The 14,731-nt window shown below is 51.1% G+C and overlaps 1 protein-coding gene across 1 annotated transcript; it reads right to left on the bottom strand.

Moving 5' to 3' along the window:
- Positions 1–5,701: 5,701 nt before the first annotated feature.
- On the bottom strand, positions 5,702–13,638 carry Tmem214 (transmembrane protein 214). The gene is made up of 17 exons (XM_029541140.1): positions 13,480–13,638; positions 12,515–12,714; positions 11,756–11,906; positions 11,472–11,606; positions 11,188–11,270; positions 10,730–10,835; positions 10,566–10,647; positions 10,191–10,292; positions 9,689–9,830; positions 9,315–9,406; positions 9,000–9,048; positions 8,712–8,825; positions 8,393–8,510; positions 7,683–7,779; positions 7,357–7,525; positions 7,060–7,205; positions 5,702–6,904 (listed from the first exon to the last, which is right to left on the bottom strand). The coding sequence occupies exons 1-17, from the start codon at positions 13,622–13,624 to the stop codon at positions 6,778–6,780; spliced, it is 2,058 nt and encodes a 685-aa protein (XP_029397000.1). The 5' UTR covers positions 13,625–13,638; the 3' UTR covers positions 5,702–6,777.
- Between the last annotated feature and the right edge of the window lie 1,093 nt (positions 13,639–14,731).

Here is a 14,731-nt window from a genome sequence, read left to right on the forward strand (position 1 = left end):
GAGGAGGAGGAGGAGGAGGAGGAGGAGGAGGAGGAGGAGGAGGAAAAGGAAGAGGAAGAGGGGGAAAGGAGCAGCAACAGCAGCAGAAGGAAGAAGGAACTCTTATTTATTTTGTGAAAGTCAGTATCCTATGACCTGAGTTCAAGCTCCAGGATCCCACAGTGGAAGAAGAGAACCAGCTCTCTCAGCTTGTCCTTACCCCATGCACACCCCATTATAATAATAAACTGAACACTTTAAATAAATGGAAACACATGACAGTTGGTTTGGAAGGTTTAATATTGTTTAAATAGCAGCCCTACTTAGAAAAATATATAAATCAATGCAACTCCTACCAAAATTCCAATGACATTGTTTTCCACAAATGGAATCTACAAGCCTTAAATTCATAGTGGATTACCCTGGCCTCCAAAAGGCTACTGCCATACGAAAGTGGGCGACAACGCCGAAAGGCTCATTCTTCTGATCTTCAAAGCTCCGATAGTCAGCATAGTCAGAGCTCTTTAACAATGAGATTGGTCTGATATTAACAGTATAAAAACATTTAATTTTCGAAGATTCGCATAATATCCCTTTCTGCAAAGATTTTTGCAGGAGCCGAAGTTCTAAATGACACAAGGATGGGAAAAGTGCCTAAAGGTCTGAAGTGCCGAGTTCGGTCACCATCACCATCACCATCACGGTAATCTTGGTAGGGGCTGCAGAGATAGCTCAGTGGTCAGCATTTACAGCTCTTTCAGAGGCCAGAGACCAGTCCCCAGCTCTCAAGTCTGGTGCTTTGGAGCCTCAGTGGCCTCTTCTAGCCTCTTTGAGTACATGCATGGCGCACGCATGCACACACATGCACTCACACTTGAGTGTGCACACATGCATGCGCGCGCACACACACATGTACACACACTCGCGTACATTCCGTAGAAAAGAATTTTTAAAAAGCTGATCTGGGAAAATGCTACATATGTGTTAGCTGTAGCTATAACCGTTGTATATCTACTCCGGGACGAATCCTTTATTGCTTTTTTCCTATATTATTTGAGAAAGACTGTTTTAGGTTTCCTAACAATGATTAAGTCTCTCCAAAGCCCCGAGTTCTTCTGTTTGGTGAGTTCATGAACTCTGGTCACCACCATGGTGTCACAGCCTGTCCTCCCTCCACTGAGAACACTCAAGGGAAAGGACTCCAGAAGACTCACACTTGGAGAGCACTGCCTGGCCTCCCAGCCATGCCCTGGTGGCTTTATTTGTGGTTAAACCCAGCTGTGCTCAGGTCAATCACAAAGGCAGATGACATCTTAGCATTATAAGAACAATCTTAGAGAGCATTCTTGAATTCTTAGAACCCCTAGAGAATTACTGACTATATTTTCAGTACTGGTATGGCAGAATGGTCACTCTTTTTTTATTTCTTTTTTCTTTTTCTTTTTTGAGACAGGGTCTTTGGGAAAGTGTCTCAAATAGACCAGGCAGATGATCTTGTCATCAAGCCTCTTGTCCCCACCCCTCAAATGCTGGAATTAGAAGTGTGGCTCACATTATCATCATTATTGTTTTGTTTTTTTTCAAGACATTTCTTTCTGTAGCCCTGGCTGTCTTGAAACTCATTCTGTAGACCAGGGTGACTTTGATCTCATGGATCTGCCTGCAACTGCCTCTCAAGTGCCGGGATTAAAGGTGTGTGCTACTATTGCCTGGAGTGGTTCTTCATGTTTTTTTTTTGTTTTTTGTTTTTTGTTTTTTTTTGAGACAGGGTTTCTCTGTGTAGCCCTGGCTATCCTGGAACTCACTCTGTAGATCAGGCTGGCCTCAAACTCAGAAATCTGCCTGCTTCTGCCTCCCAAGTGCTGGGATTAAAGGTGTGTGCCACCACTGCCCAGTGCTCTTAATGTTTAATAGTGTTGTTTCCTGCCCTTCCAGCTTCACAACTTGTTATATTCTCCCAAAAGCTTCGCTTCAGGGAGGTCGGCGGGCCAATAGACCTGCTTTGGCTTTAGGGGACTTCACTTACATAGATGGTCTGCTAAGGAGCTGTGGAGATCTTTTTCTTTTTTAAGATTATCTATCTATCTATCATCTATCTGTCTGTCTATCTATCTATCTATCTATCTATCTATCTATCTATCTATCTATCTATCTATCTATCTATCTATCTATTTGCTTTATATATATGATGAACACACTGTAGCTGTCTTCAGACACACCAGAAGAGGGCATCAGATCCCATTACAGATGGTTGTGAGCCATCATGTAATTGAACTCAGGACCTCTGGAAGTGACTGTGCTCTTAACCACTGAGCCATCCATCTCTGCAGTCCTGTGGGGAGAGATGTTAACTACCTCCCACTGACTTCAGATACTGTGCACTACCATCACACTGGAGATGGTGCCATCATACTGGGGATGGTGCTCACCTTGTCCTTTCTCCTGTCCTGTCATTATCTCCTGTGCAGATAATGACACTTCCTCCATCCGCCCTTGATGAAGACAGTGGAGTGGCATCTAACCATGTGGAGACCACACACCACTTTCTTCTGTAGCTGACACATTAGTGCAACCACACAAGTGTCACATGCGACTTTCCTGCTGGGATCTCAAGAGATTTCTAGGCCACTTTCATCTCCATACTGAGACAGTCCTTCAGGGCAGCATCCTGTCCCCGTGTAATGTTCTATGATGGCAGGGCCCACAGCAGTGGGCAGAGCCAAACCACCAACAGACGTGGCTATGAGCCAGAAAATCTGGAGTATGTGGTTCAATAGGAACGTGGTAAATGTAACAGAAACCAATAATTAAAATGAGCTTTGTCTTCCTTTCCAGTTTCCTCCCCAGGTTGTTAGTTCTGTTGGCTGATGCTAAAAAGGCAAGTTAAGGGTTTTACCTCCTTTGAACCCTCCTTGACTCTCTCTTGGAACAGAGAGCTTTCTCTGTGACAGGGGAGACTATAACTTAAAATATGTGCAACTACCAATACCGTGGCAGTGTGGGAAAGGCAAAAATCTGGAGATTATAAAGACCAATGACCTCCAGTGGCTCTGGGGGAAGTATAATGGGGAGCCAGGGCATTTTCAGGTCAGTGAAATATGTCTGGGAGTGGTGGCCACATACCATTAGACATGGAAGATTTATTGTGTGTCTGTACATGAGTGGAGGTGCCTATTGACATCAAAGGCATCAGGCACCTGAGCTGGAGTTACAGATGGCTGTGACCCATCCAGTGTGAGTACTGGGTACTGAACATGGGTGCTCTTGACCACTGAACCATCTCCTTTGGGCACACAATAGGCATTTCATGTAAGATACTAACTGTGGAAGTAAGTGTGTGTTTAAGCTACAGGCCTTGTGTGGTGGTATGTGCATGTTCTGCACTGGTGAAACCACCAATGGTGGAGAAGCATGCAAGCGGGTGTGGGTGTGTGGCGGTGATGAGGACATGAATCGGAAACTGCTGTAAAATTACACTTGATCAGAAAAAAGTTTACCCATGTGCTAACACTAATAGTATATAGGTTTTTTTTGGGGGGGGGGGGCTTGAGTATAGGGTTGCTCAGGCTGGAAAGATGGCTCAGCAGTTGAGAGCACTGACTGCTCTTCCAGAGGTTGGGATCTGATGCTCTCTTCTGGTGTGTCTGAAGACAGCCACAGTGTACTCACATATATAAAATAAATAAATGAGAGAGAGAGGGAGAGAGAGAAGGGAGGGAGAGAGGGAGGGAGGGAGGGAAGGAGGGAAGGAGGATTTCTCTATGTAGCTCTATGTAGCCCTGGCTGTCCTGGAACTGACTTTGTAGATGAGGTGGGCCTCACACTCCAAGACCATCTGCCTGTCTCCTGAGTGCTAGGATTAGAGGAGTGCACCACCACCACCACATGGGCTGGCTCTGTACATTAATTTTCTTTAAGGGGCAAAGTGCACAATACTTACAGTAAAAGAGTGGCTTACTAAGTATTTACGTCTCATATCTCTTAGATGGCAATAAAGTGCTCAGAAGCAACCCACCCATATAGACACCCATGTGAAGGACAACTGGGATGTCTTAGAATGGACAAAAGGCCCATCACTGTGGAAAGCAGGCCATACCAGGGCCACGGCGGTTTGAGAATGAACTGGTAAATGCTGCGGGTGTGAGCCCGGTTTCTGCCCATATCTGTCAGGCAGCCACACCAGGTCACCCTTACCTTAGGAGTCAAGCAGAGGAAAGGAAGGTAGAAACTTGACACATAATAGAACAACACAACTGTGTAACAATGTCCTGTGACTCCCAGGTCCGAGTCAGAACTGGTAATAAGGAGACAATCACCTGCCCTTCAGTCTCCTGGCAGGTTCCCCATTGCGCTGCGGCGGCATGAGGTGCGGCTGAGGTGGAGGACAGGCCCCTCCCCTCCCAGTCAGTTGTCACTGGTGAAGGTATCAGCACTAGAATATAGTCTGGGCTTCACACTGGTCTCATTTACTAGCTCATCTTGGACTCGGATTTGTCGACAGCTCTGTAAAAAGGAAACGTCTGGATGTCTGGCTCTGCTTTAACGGAGAGCAGGTGGTACTTGGCTACAGCCAGGGAAAGCGCTGCACTATCCCATCTGGGGCAAAACAACTGAACAAGAGCTCCTTTTCCCAACAGGCTTAGAGCCAAGTAAAGCTACTATTAGTTTACCCATGATGTACCATGGAGATGCCAACTGATCTAAGTTGAAAAAAATGTTGCATTTAAGGTTTTTTTGTTTTGTTTTTTTGTTTTTCGAGACAGGGTTTCTCTGTGTAGCCCTGGCTGTCCTGGAACTCATTCTGTAGACCAGGCTGGCCTCGAACTCAGAAATTCACCTGCCTCTGCCTCCCGAGTGCTGGGATTAAAGGTGTGCGCCACCACGCCCAGCGCATTTAAGGTTTTTTTTTGTTTTTTGTTTTAATGATTTATTTATTATATGTAAGTACACTGTAGCTGTCATCAGACACACCAGATGAGGGCGTCAGATCTCATTACGGATGGTTGTGAGCCACCATGTGGTTGCTGGGATTTGAACTCATGACCTTCAGAAGAGCAGTCAGTGCCCTTAACCGCTGAGCCACCTCTCCAGCCCTGCATTTAAGGGTTTTAATGCCAGAAAATATGAACCCAAATTAAACCACTGCAGAATAGAAGCTAGCAAACACATAGCTAAAGTTGCTGGATTTAAAACAACAAAAAAAATCAAGCTAGCATTCTGCCAGCCTTGTCACGTGCCGTGGCTGCTCCAGGCTGGCCTCTCCAATACATGAGGTAGGGTGAACTGTTTGTGGTTGATTGTCAAGAACACATAGAACGTGTGGGGCTCTTGGACAATCCGACCTAGCAGGACATGTTTGGTCCTTGGATGGACAGAGTTTTTTCTCACTGGGAACAACGGGTCATGACAACTGCCAGGAGGCCAGCAAGGAGCAGACTCTGTGGCTGTTTCCTTCCTAAAATAAGTAGCAAAAGCCAGAGGCCAGGCTGTATATATTGGGTCAAGACGGTTCCAAACTTGCTACCTTAATTTCACTTAGGGAAGGGACAGAGGGCATCTCCAGGTGCCAGAGGAGAGGGGCTGAGGGAGGAAGTGGCTGCTGCTGAACCATGGGGAAACACAGCTGCCTTCAAAGCTACACTTAGTCGCCAAGAGCTCATGAGATGAGAACACCCGCAATGAACTGTCTTAAACCAAAATGAGGACTGGTGTTAAGCCCTGGTTTTGTCATCTTTTGGAGTTCTAAACCCACTGCCTCATGAAATGAGCCAATTAATAAATTAAGGATCAGAATACTGCCCAGCTCTGCTCCCGCCTTCCCCATCACATCGAGGCAAACTTTTGGATAGGAATCATCGATAAGTCAGACAAAATCACTAAAGCCAACTGAATCCCAGGAACCTAGTCAAGGTTCTTTCCCTGCCAGAAGCTCAATTATTGCTTCAACACCCCAGGCAGAAGCCCCAGGCTCTGCTGCTCTGTCCCTAAACTATGGGGAGCCCCACATGAAGATTCAGACAGAAAGCTAGTCGTCCAGTCTTGTCTTTTATTCCCCCCAGGAGTCATATGCTGACTCCCTTCCTGACGAAGGGCGCTGCTCTTCAGGTGGGCTGTGCTGTGGGCCAAGCTGATAGAGAGGAGCCCCAGCAGCGAGCAGAATGGACTTGAGAAGCCAGGTCTCTGACCGAGCAGGGGACAAGTGGCCTCCCAGGAAGGCGTGCCTGTCCTGGGTGTTTTGAGGTAACAGGCTGTCCACATGGCCTGCATGTCCACTGACAGTCACCTAGGCTGCTGGTAGAAGTGACACTGTTGCTGTCCACTGTGGTGCTGGCTCTCCTGAAGTGCTTTCCTTTTTTCTGCTGTGGTTTAAGTCATGACCAGGGACAGGGAAAGGCGGCTACTTCTCTTTGGAGGTGGACTGTGGCTGCTTGAGTGATGAGTGGGAGGACCACAGGGAGAAGTGGAGAGAGGCTCCCAGCCCAGAGGAGGCTTGGATGCTGTGCAACTAGGCCTGAGAGACCTCGCAGACCCATGGACAGGAGGCTGAGACATTCCCGCCCAGTCTCCTGAAGATGGAGAAGTGAGGCAGACACCTGGTCTCTTGCCTAGGAGGCAGAACTCAGGCACCAAGTGAAGAGGGCTGCCTCCTCTACTCCCCAGCGGTCTCTAATAGCCAGCCCACCACAGAGCCAGTGGCCGGGCAGGCAGGGTCACAGAGCCAGTGGCCAGGCAGGCAGGGTCACAGAGCCAGTGGCCAGCCAGGCAGGGTCACAGAGCCAGTGGCCAGGCAGGCAGGGTCTATTGCTGGGATATGATGGCAAGTGCCCAGTCCAAGAAAGCCACTGTGACATCCTGCAGGCAGAGCCAGGTCCATTGGGCAGCTCTGCTGAACTGTGTCTTAATGCAGTCCCAGGTCACATCCCCTCTAGGAGAAAAGCAGAACATCTGAGGGCTGGGGATCACTTATGGGACTGTGTCAGCCCACGGGGCTCCAGCCTAAACCCATAACCCTCTCTCCAGAGTGACTGTGACAAAATGGATGGTGTACCTTGTTCCCAGGGACCAGAGTGAAAGTCTTACCTGCAGGCCTCGTGGCAATGCTCCTGGACTTGGGCCAGGGCTGCAAGCAGCAAGTGCCACGTAGGCAGCAGCACGCTATGACAGAAGAGCAGCAGCAGTTCCTTCAAGGCATGGAAGAGCTGCTGCAGGGCCTCAGGGAGCTGGACCTGCAGAAGGACCACAGGAGTGGCTGAGGTAAGATGCTGAGGGCCATGTCCCCTCTCCCAAGGATTCTGCCCATGCTGAACTGTTGTTCCCTTCTATGCCCCTATCCCTGGCAGGATGGGTTCTTTTTTTGACTTCTGATCTCCAGCTTACCCTCTGAGAGAAGCCAGTCAGGCTATCACGGAAGCAGGCGAGGTAGGAGGCACAGTGGGCAGAAAGGAAGCTGAACATGGCATAGATGCGTGTCCAGGCCAGCTGCAAACTGGGCTGTACCACAGCAAGCAGGTGGGAGCCACAGGCTGGCAAGGTCTCCTGCAGCCAGCTGTAGAGAGAACAGAGGAAAGAGGTGAACTCTAAGCTTCCCCTAGCCAACATGCTCACCAAACAACAGCCAAAAACGGGGAGAACAAGGGACAGGGTATGCTTAGTCCTCCCCCTGCCCATGCCCACCCACCCTGCCCCCCTTGGCAGCAGCTCACTTGTAGCTTTGCAGGCTGTAGGAGTAGAGTCTTGCACACACTTGCTGGCCAACAGGCAAGAGACCGGAGGATCGAAGCAGCTGGCCAGTTAGGGAGGCTGCAAAGGGAGTTCCAGTGAGCCGGGGAGCAGGGGCAAGGTGCTCTCGGGTCTAACTAGACACTTTGGAAGATGATTTGGCCGGAGGGGCTGAATACCTTCTGCTGGGTCAGGAACAGGAAGAACGGGACACCGGGTGGGGCCTTGGACTTAGAAGTCAGAAAGCCTCAGGTCTGACTCTCTGCCCCTTACTTGCTGTGATCTTGTTTTTAGATTACATGTACTAGTTTCTTGAGTGTATGCATGCACACATGCTACAGCATGCACTCAGAGGTCAGAGGAGTTGTGGTGAATTAGTACCCCGGGGAAGGAACTCAGGTTGTCGTGTTTGCAAGCATGTCTGGCTACTTCTTTCTGATCCTACTAGCTATGATCTTAATCTGAGGCCCAATCTTTCTTCTCCCTCAGAAGTTAAAAGGAGAAAACATGTGTTCAGGTGATGTAAATTTATAACCATTTCCCTCCTGGAAAGTCCTAGTGCAATTGGCCTCTGCACAGACTGTCTGGGGTGGAGAGTGGCACTGAGAATTCATCAGAAAGGTTGGTCTGAAGATGCTCCACATAGCTGTGTCCCCCATCGTGTCCTCTTCCCAGGTGACAAACCACTGCTTACCCTGCAAAGAGCTGTTTGACCGCAAGTCATGACATAGGAATCCTACTGCAAAGACCAGAAACAGCAGGAATAGCCGGGCCCACGGTGGCCGAGGACCCCGTGCCCGTTGCAACAAGCCCTGGCGAGACAGAGAACACAGTGGTCAGAAGGGGAAGGGCTGATCCTCGATTCCTAGTGTAAGCTCCAAGTGAGGCCTGCATATGAGCTGGAGGTCGTGGGGGATCCACAGATCAGGGAGACAGAGGCGTGACCCAATCTAACCCAGGGTGTGTCAAGACCCACGGAGGCCTTCGGGTGGGCTGGAGGTTGGGTGTCACACCTTACAGGCTGTGTCACAGGTGAGGACATGCTCACTGCTGCCACTGCCCTTCTTCAGAAGCTCCTGGTTGGTAAGCTTCAAGGACTGGATGGTTTCTTGCAAAGATTTCCGTGCCTACAGAATACCAAGAGCTGAGTTTAGAGCTGAGCCGGGCTAGGAAGAGGGTTCTGAGTCTCCATCTCGCTTCACGTTCGTGTCAAAGGCACAGGAAAGGAAGGGCAGCAGTTAAGGGGCACAAACCAAGAACCAAGACAACCCCCCAGCTCCTGAATCCTCCCAGCTCATTACCTTCTTGGGAATCTGCTCCCAGGACTTGAGCAGGTGCTCCAGCAGCAGGCTGTAGAAGAGTATGCCCTTTTCAGTCAGCAGCCCCCTGGGCCCGCCTGCACTCTTTGCCTACCAATTCCTAGGTTCTTAGAGCTGAAAGATCCCCACCCACAGTAGTTCTTCAAAGGCCACCCCAGCTGCTGTCTCCCTCCGACTTCGAGGGTGAGCCTAGAGGGCAGCGATCAGTTGTTTCCGGGACGACACACCAGCACTAGTCTGGAAAGCATAGACTACAAGGCTTCTCTGTGTAGATTAGGTGACCCCACCGCCACTTGCCTGGACTGTGACAGGTGCTTGGAGTACAGTTGTCTCCAGACACTAGTGCTGAGGGGGTCCACAGTCAGGCACTGGGTCAGGCTGGCCAGGAGCTGCACAGGACAAAAGAGAGAGAATGCTGGGCCCTCAGGATGGTGAAAAGAAGAGGCACTGGGGCTTCTGGTAACAAGACATCTGCCACAAAGGGTGAGGAATATTGTTAAGACCCCCGAGAAGCTGTCACAGTGTGGGGTAGGTGTGGGTCCTGAGCTACAGCTTGAGCTTAGGAATCCTGTACTGACAGGGTTTCACTGCACACTCTCCCAGGAGTGGGCGGGGCAGGGAGCTGAGGGGAAAATCAGCAGCAGAGGAGGAGGCAGGGAGAGGCTTCTCACCTCTTTCTTCATGGCGGCAGGACAGCTAGGGGTGGCTCTGGACAGGAACGAGGGAAAATAGGTGTGCAGGGAAGATTCCGGCTTGGCCCCAAATGCCAGCACCTTCAATCGGGGGAAGAGCTGGCACAGCTGCTCCTGCAGGCTAGGGCAAGAGGCCAGGCTTAGGCTGCAACCTGTGAGCTCACTCCCGGCCTGAAGGTAGAATCACTACGTGTCTGTGGATGGTTCGGAGTCTCTATTCACAGAAGCACCTTGCAAGGTTTGTCAAAAGTTTTTAGGCTTCTCTCCCTAAAAACGGCCCAATCTAACCCTAAAATGATTGTCATACTCAAGGACAGATGTAATTTCTGGGCTCCACAGACCCCCTGCAGTCTATTGTTGAACCTTCCAGCTGTGACTCTAGGGCTTTGGCGGGGAGAGGGCCTGGAAATGCACTGCTGTGCTTGTGGCTCACCTCTGTACTGGGTACCTCTCCAGTACACATGGTCCAGAGCAGGCTTACCTGGCGCTTAGGGAATTGTTGGGCATATAGGCAAAGTCCAGAAGGGGGAAGAAGTCCTTGGGGCCAATCATGCCAAAGCCTTTGGTGAGGTTGGGATGCATCCTAGACAAAGGGACAGGCTTGTTGGAAACCTCTATGGTGTTTCAGCCATGAACTCAGCTAAGCAGTGTACAGAGGAAAGGCGTAGACTCTACCCCAGCCCCAGCCCTCAATGGCTCCCTCCCTTTCCTTCCTCACCATCACACTCGGAGGTGGGAGGAGCTGGTCCTGATTTTCCTCGCATCTATGGAGACCAGGATCATGGCATCCCATTTTGCCGAAACAGCCTCTTGTGGACACCCTGGGCCTTCCCCTCGCTGTCCCCCCATTACTCACAGGAGCAGCCGGTCCAGGTATGCGATGGCAAAGGGAGACAGAGCCTTGATGCCCAGCACAGGCAGCATGATCCCCAGCCACACTGCGGAATCAAGAGTCAGCAAGTCTCAGGGTCATGCATGGGCCCTTCAGAGGTGACACCAACCCATCCTTCTGTTTGCTACCTTTCAGTCCCTCAGTGAGGTTGGTGAAACCCGCTTGCCCCAGGGCCCACATGATGGTCAGGCACTTTGCTGGTCGGCTCTGGTGGGACCGCAGAAGCTCTAGGAACTGAGGAGTTTAGTAGAAAGGGCAGGTTAAAGAGCAGCGCACCAGGAGCACTACACATCCTTGTGGAGCGGGTGTCAAGGACAGTAGAACTTCACTGCAGTGCCACATAGTGATTCAAGTGACAGCTCCCCCCACTTGCTTCAAACCAGCTGACAAATTGTAGGGGAGCTGTGGGACCTCTATGGTCCACCCATTCCATCGATACAGTGAATATATGGGCCATCCTTATCTAGTAGAGTACGCATGGTGAATGCTCATGTGTATGCGCTGTTCCTTTCCAAGCCCAGCAGGGTAATCTGTCTGTTCCTCTAGTCCTACCCCTTGTGTCCCCAGCACCATCCAAGCCTCTCACCTTGTCCAGGTTTGAGGTGACAATCTTGGGCTTGTCTTGCAGAACGGCTTGAATACAGATGCGGTACCCATGTAGCGACTCCCCTAGAGAGACGGGTTATCAGACTTACTCATATGACCTGACAGCCTACACTTTTTTATTTCCAGAAGTGAGTCCAATTCCTAATCACTTCCCTTTCCCTTTCCCAAAATGTGGAGATGAGCACTTTTCTTATTGTAAAGGGAACCGCTGGTCATGCTGGAAGCAGGAAAGACAGCAGGCTCTTGCTCTCAAGACGCTCTCACCTGGGGTTTTATCCAGCTCTTGCAGCATGGTGAATAGGCAGTGGTCAAAAAAGAGCTCCACAGACCCTGCAGCTTTGGTCAGGAGCCCCCGGATGATCCCACGTAGCTCTCGGCTCACGAGGCTGTAGGGATAATCTGGGGCCATCGGCCTCTGTGAGTGCTAGGACCAGATGCCCTCGCATGAAGGCTGGCCTGCTCTCCCCCAAGGAGGCCCAGGACTATTAGGAACATCAACCTCCGAGAAGGTCCTTGGCCTTATCTGAGCTGAGGGGTAGGAGACTAACCATGTGGATACTGGCTCAGAGTGGGCTCCATCCGTGGAGTCTGGAGCTTGTAATTGAGATAGCTGGCCAGGTCCTTCAGCCACACGGAGGGGTTCCCAGTGAACACGCTCTGGCTCTTGTCCAGTTCCTTCTGCAGAGCTGCCACATCCAGCTGTCAGGGCAGAGACTTCTATGGTGCGTTGTAAGGGGAAGGGGAGTGGGGCAGGGGCAGGAAGGTGGCTGGAGGAGGTTTTCATATGTGGAATCTCACAATTTTGCCAGATCCAGATCCTAAAAAAGCCCGGGGCGGGACCCTTGAGAATGATGATCTCAATGCCTCACATTGAGATGTAGGACCTGCTTATGTTCAGGGACAAGAAAAGAGGGCAAGACAGGAGACTAGAGACCACTGCTTCTGTGGGGCTGAGAACCCAAAACAGCTTTTTTCTTTCTTTCTTTTGTGGTTTTCCGAGACAGGGTTTCTCTGTGTAGCCCTGGCTGTCCTGGAACTCACTCTCTGTAGACCAGGCTGGCCTCGAACTCAGAAATCCATCTGCCTCTGCCTCCCAAGTGCTGGGATTAAAGGCGTGCGCCATCATGCCTGGCCAAACCAGCTTTTCTAATGCCTCCATCTTGTTCTTGGGATTTCCATCTTCCTGCTCACCTATGTTTCTGGCAAATACCGACATTACTTCTATTCTAATTGCAGACATCCTTTCCTTCCACATCTCCACATTGTCTGGAACACCCCTGAGTGTCCCCAAGCCTAGGCACACTTACTGCTTTCAGTGCGTCCTCCAGGCATCGGAATGGGCCCTGCTTCTGGTTTTGGCTAGTGATGGCTGTCACCTTCTTCGGTTGCTTCTTGGTTATTGGTTTCTTCGACTCTGCAGCAGGCGGTGGAACTTGCTCTTTATTCTGCCGCTTCACGATTTTCTCAAAGCCACGCTCATAAAGAGTGCTTGTAGTCTGGATTGGTGCTGGAATAAAGACAGGCAGAAAACAGCAGGCCACCCTTAAGATCCCAGGTCTCATCGTACAATGGGCTCTTCTTTGTAGAAGCACCTAGGTCATTTACAGGGAGATTCTGGCCCAAGCCCCCTCTTCCCTGGAAGCGATTTAGAAGAACAGGAAAGAGCCCTCCTGGTGGCTGATTTCAATCACCACAGTAAGGTCCCAGGCCCTTCCAGTTCTCTATTAGACAATCAAAGTATATGGGAGCCAGACCACATTTTTATCAGCACTGTATCCACCCCCAATTCTTCTTGGTTCTGAGATGACAACTCTATATACTCAACAAGTGACAAGTTTTTTCTCCCTCTCTGGAGATTGTGGGGACAGGTGACACTGAAATTAACTCCTGGTTGGAGCATATGTTGGGCCATTCATCCCAGTGCTGGCCTTCTCGTCCACTCCTCTCAGACCTGCTGGTTATACAAGAAGGGGTTCCATGTAGGATCCCAGATGCCTCTGGCCNGTGGCTCCGACACCCGGCCAGCGAGGGCCGGGGTCGCTGAGAGCGTCGTGTGCAAAGGCTTCAACAGATGGAGATCGGAATTCCAGTCTCCTCAGACTCGAAAGTCGGCTTCCCTGGGCCTCCGCTTCCGACCTGTGCAGTGCAGCTGACCACCTCTCCTGGTGCTATCTCTGAGTCACCGTGGCCGGGCCGCGGATCTGCTCGGGCTCCCGCAGCTGTCGCCGCGCCCCTGCCCCACAGGCCCAGGTGGGCGGCGGCGGATACTCACAGCTCAGGTCGTATTTCAACACTCCATTCGCCTCCCCGAGCGCCCGGCGGTCACCGCCGCCGCCTCGCCCACCACTGCTTGCTCCAGGTCGCCGGCCCCTCTTCACCACCTCCCAGCCCCCGCTACCCGCTGATTTGGACGCCATGACTTCAGCTCTGCCACCTCCCGGCTTTCGGCTCCGCACAACCTCCGCGCGGTGCCACGTCTGCTGCCGTCGCCGTCGCCGCCGCCGCAAGGCATCCTGGGATTCGTAGTCCGTTCGCGCCAAGGCGCCAGGCCGAGGGCCTGGGAAGTGATGGCGGCCGTCAGGTTCCGCCCCTGCGGAGCAAAAATCCTACCCTGCACCTGCGGGGCGGGCTCGGCCCTGACCTGCTTGGAAATGGGACTGTTCCCTTTTTCCTTTTCTTTGCAATGCTCCCGAAGGATGGAATGAAAATAGTTCTCACCTCGGGAGAATTTGAGGAATAAATGTGTTCTTAGAAAGTGGTAGTCTGTTAGCAATTAAACTTCGTATTCGGCGGCCAACAAACTTAATTGCCGAGGAGTGGGACCTTGCGGACTTAGGGGAGGAAAGTAGAGCGGCAGAAAGCCTGAGAAAACTTAGTAGAGTAGCTGATGGCAGGGCGAGAAGGGTCTGGGGCAGCCAGGCCGCGTTCTCCTTCGAGGCAGCGAGGAAAGGACAGGCTCTGGCTCATGTCCAGATGTTCAGCCCCAGACTGAAAGAATCACACAGCAAGGTCCCGACCCTAGACGGCCTACAAAACTTGAATGATCCCAGCTAGGGAGCATGACATGATGAAACAGCAATGAATGTGTCACATTTAAGGAAATATGTTGCGTAGTGTGCTTGAGTGGAACTCGTGCTGCCACACTGCTGTACACATCCCCACCCCCACCAACCCCCTCGGTTACTTATTTTTAGGCAGGGTTTCTTTGTGTAAAGCTGGTTTCCTGGTACTCTCACTGTAACCAGGGTGGCCTTGAACTCAGAGATCTGACTGCCTCTGCCTCCTGCTGAGCACTGGGATTAAAGACACATGCCATCACTGACTAGGAGCGGTCGGTCCACTTTCTTACAGGGTAAGTTATTCAGCTGAGGGATGCTTGAAGCCCTAGGAGGTCCAGGGGAGTAGTTTCTGAAACAGGTGGCAGTTGAGATGACTCCTGGGAAGGGAGAATTTTCATTGTTTGGGGATCATGGCTTGTGGAGGGACTGCTTCAATTGTATGGCTTTATTAATTTAGGCGAAGGT

This window comes from Mus pahari, chromosome 7 (genome assembly GCF_900095145.1).
Source record: "Mus pahari chromosome 7, PAHARI_EIJ_v1.1, whole genome shotgun sequence".
NCBI lineage: Eukaryota > Metazoa > Chordata > Mammalia > Rodentia > Muridae > Mus > Mus pahari.

Coding starts and splice junctions, on each gene's coding strand:
- Tmem214 (XM_029541140.1), bottom strand. CDS start 13,624: ATGGCGTCCAAATCAGCGGGTAGCGGGGGCTGGGAGGTGGTGAAGAGG. Junction 9,407..9,688: donor CTGCCGCCATGAAGAAAGAG/GTGAGAAGCCTC, acceptor TGTCCTGTGCAG/CTCCTGGCCAGCCTGACCCA. Junction 6,905..7,059: donor CATTGCCACGAGGCCTGCAG/GTAAGACTTTCA, acceptor CTTTTCTCCTAG/AGGGGATGTGACCTGGGACT.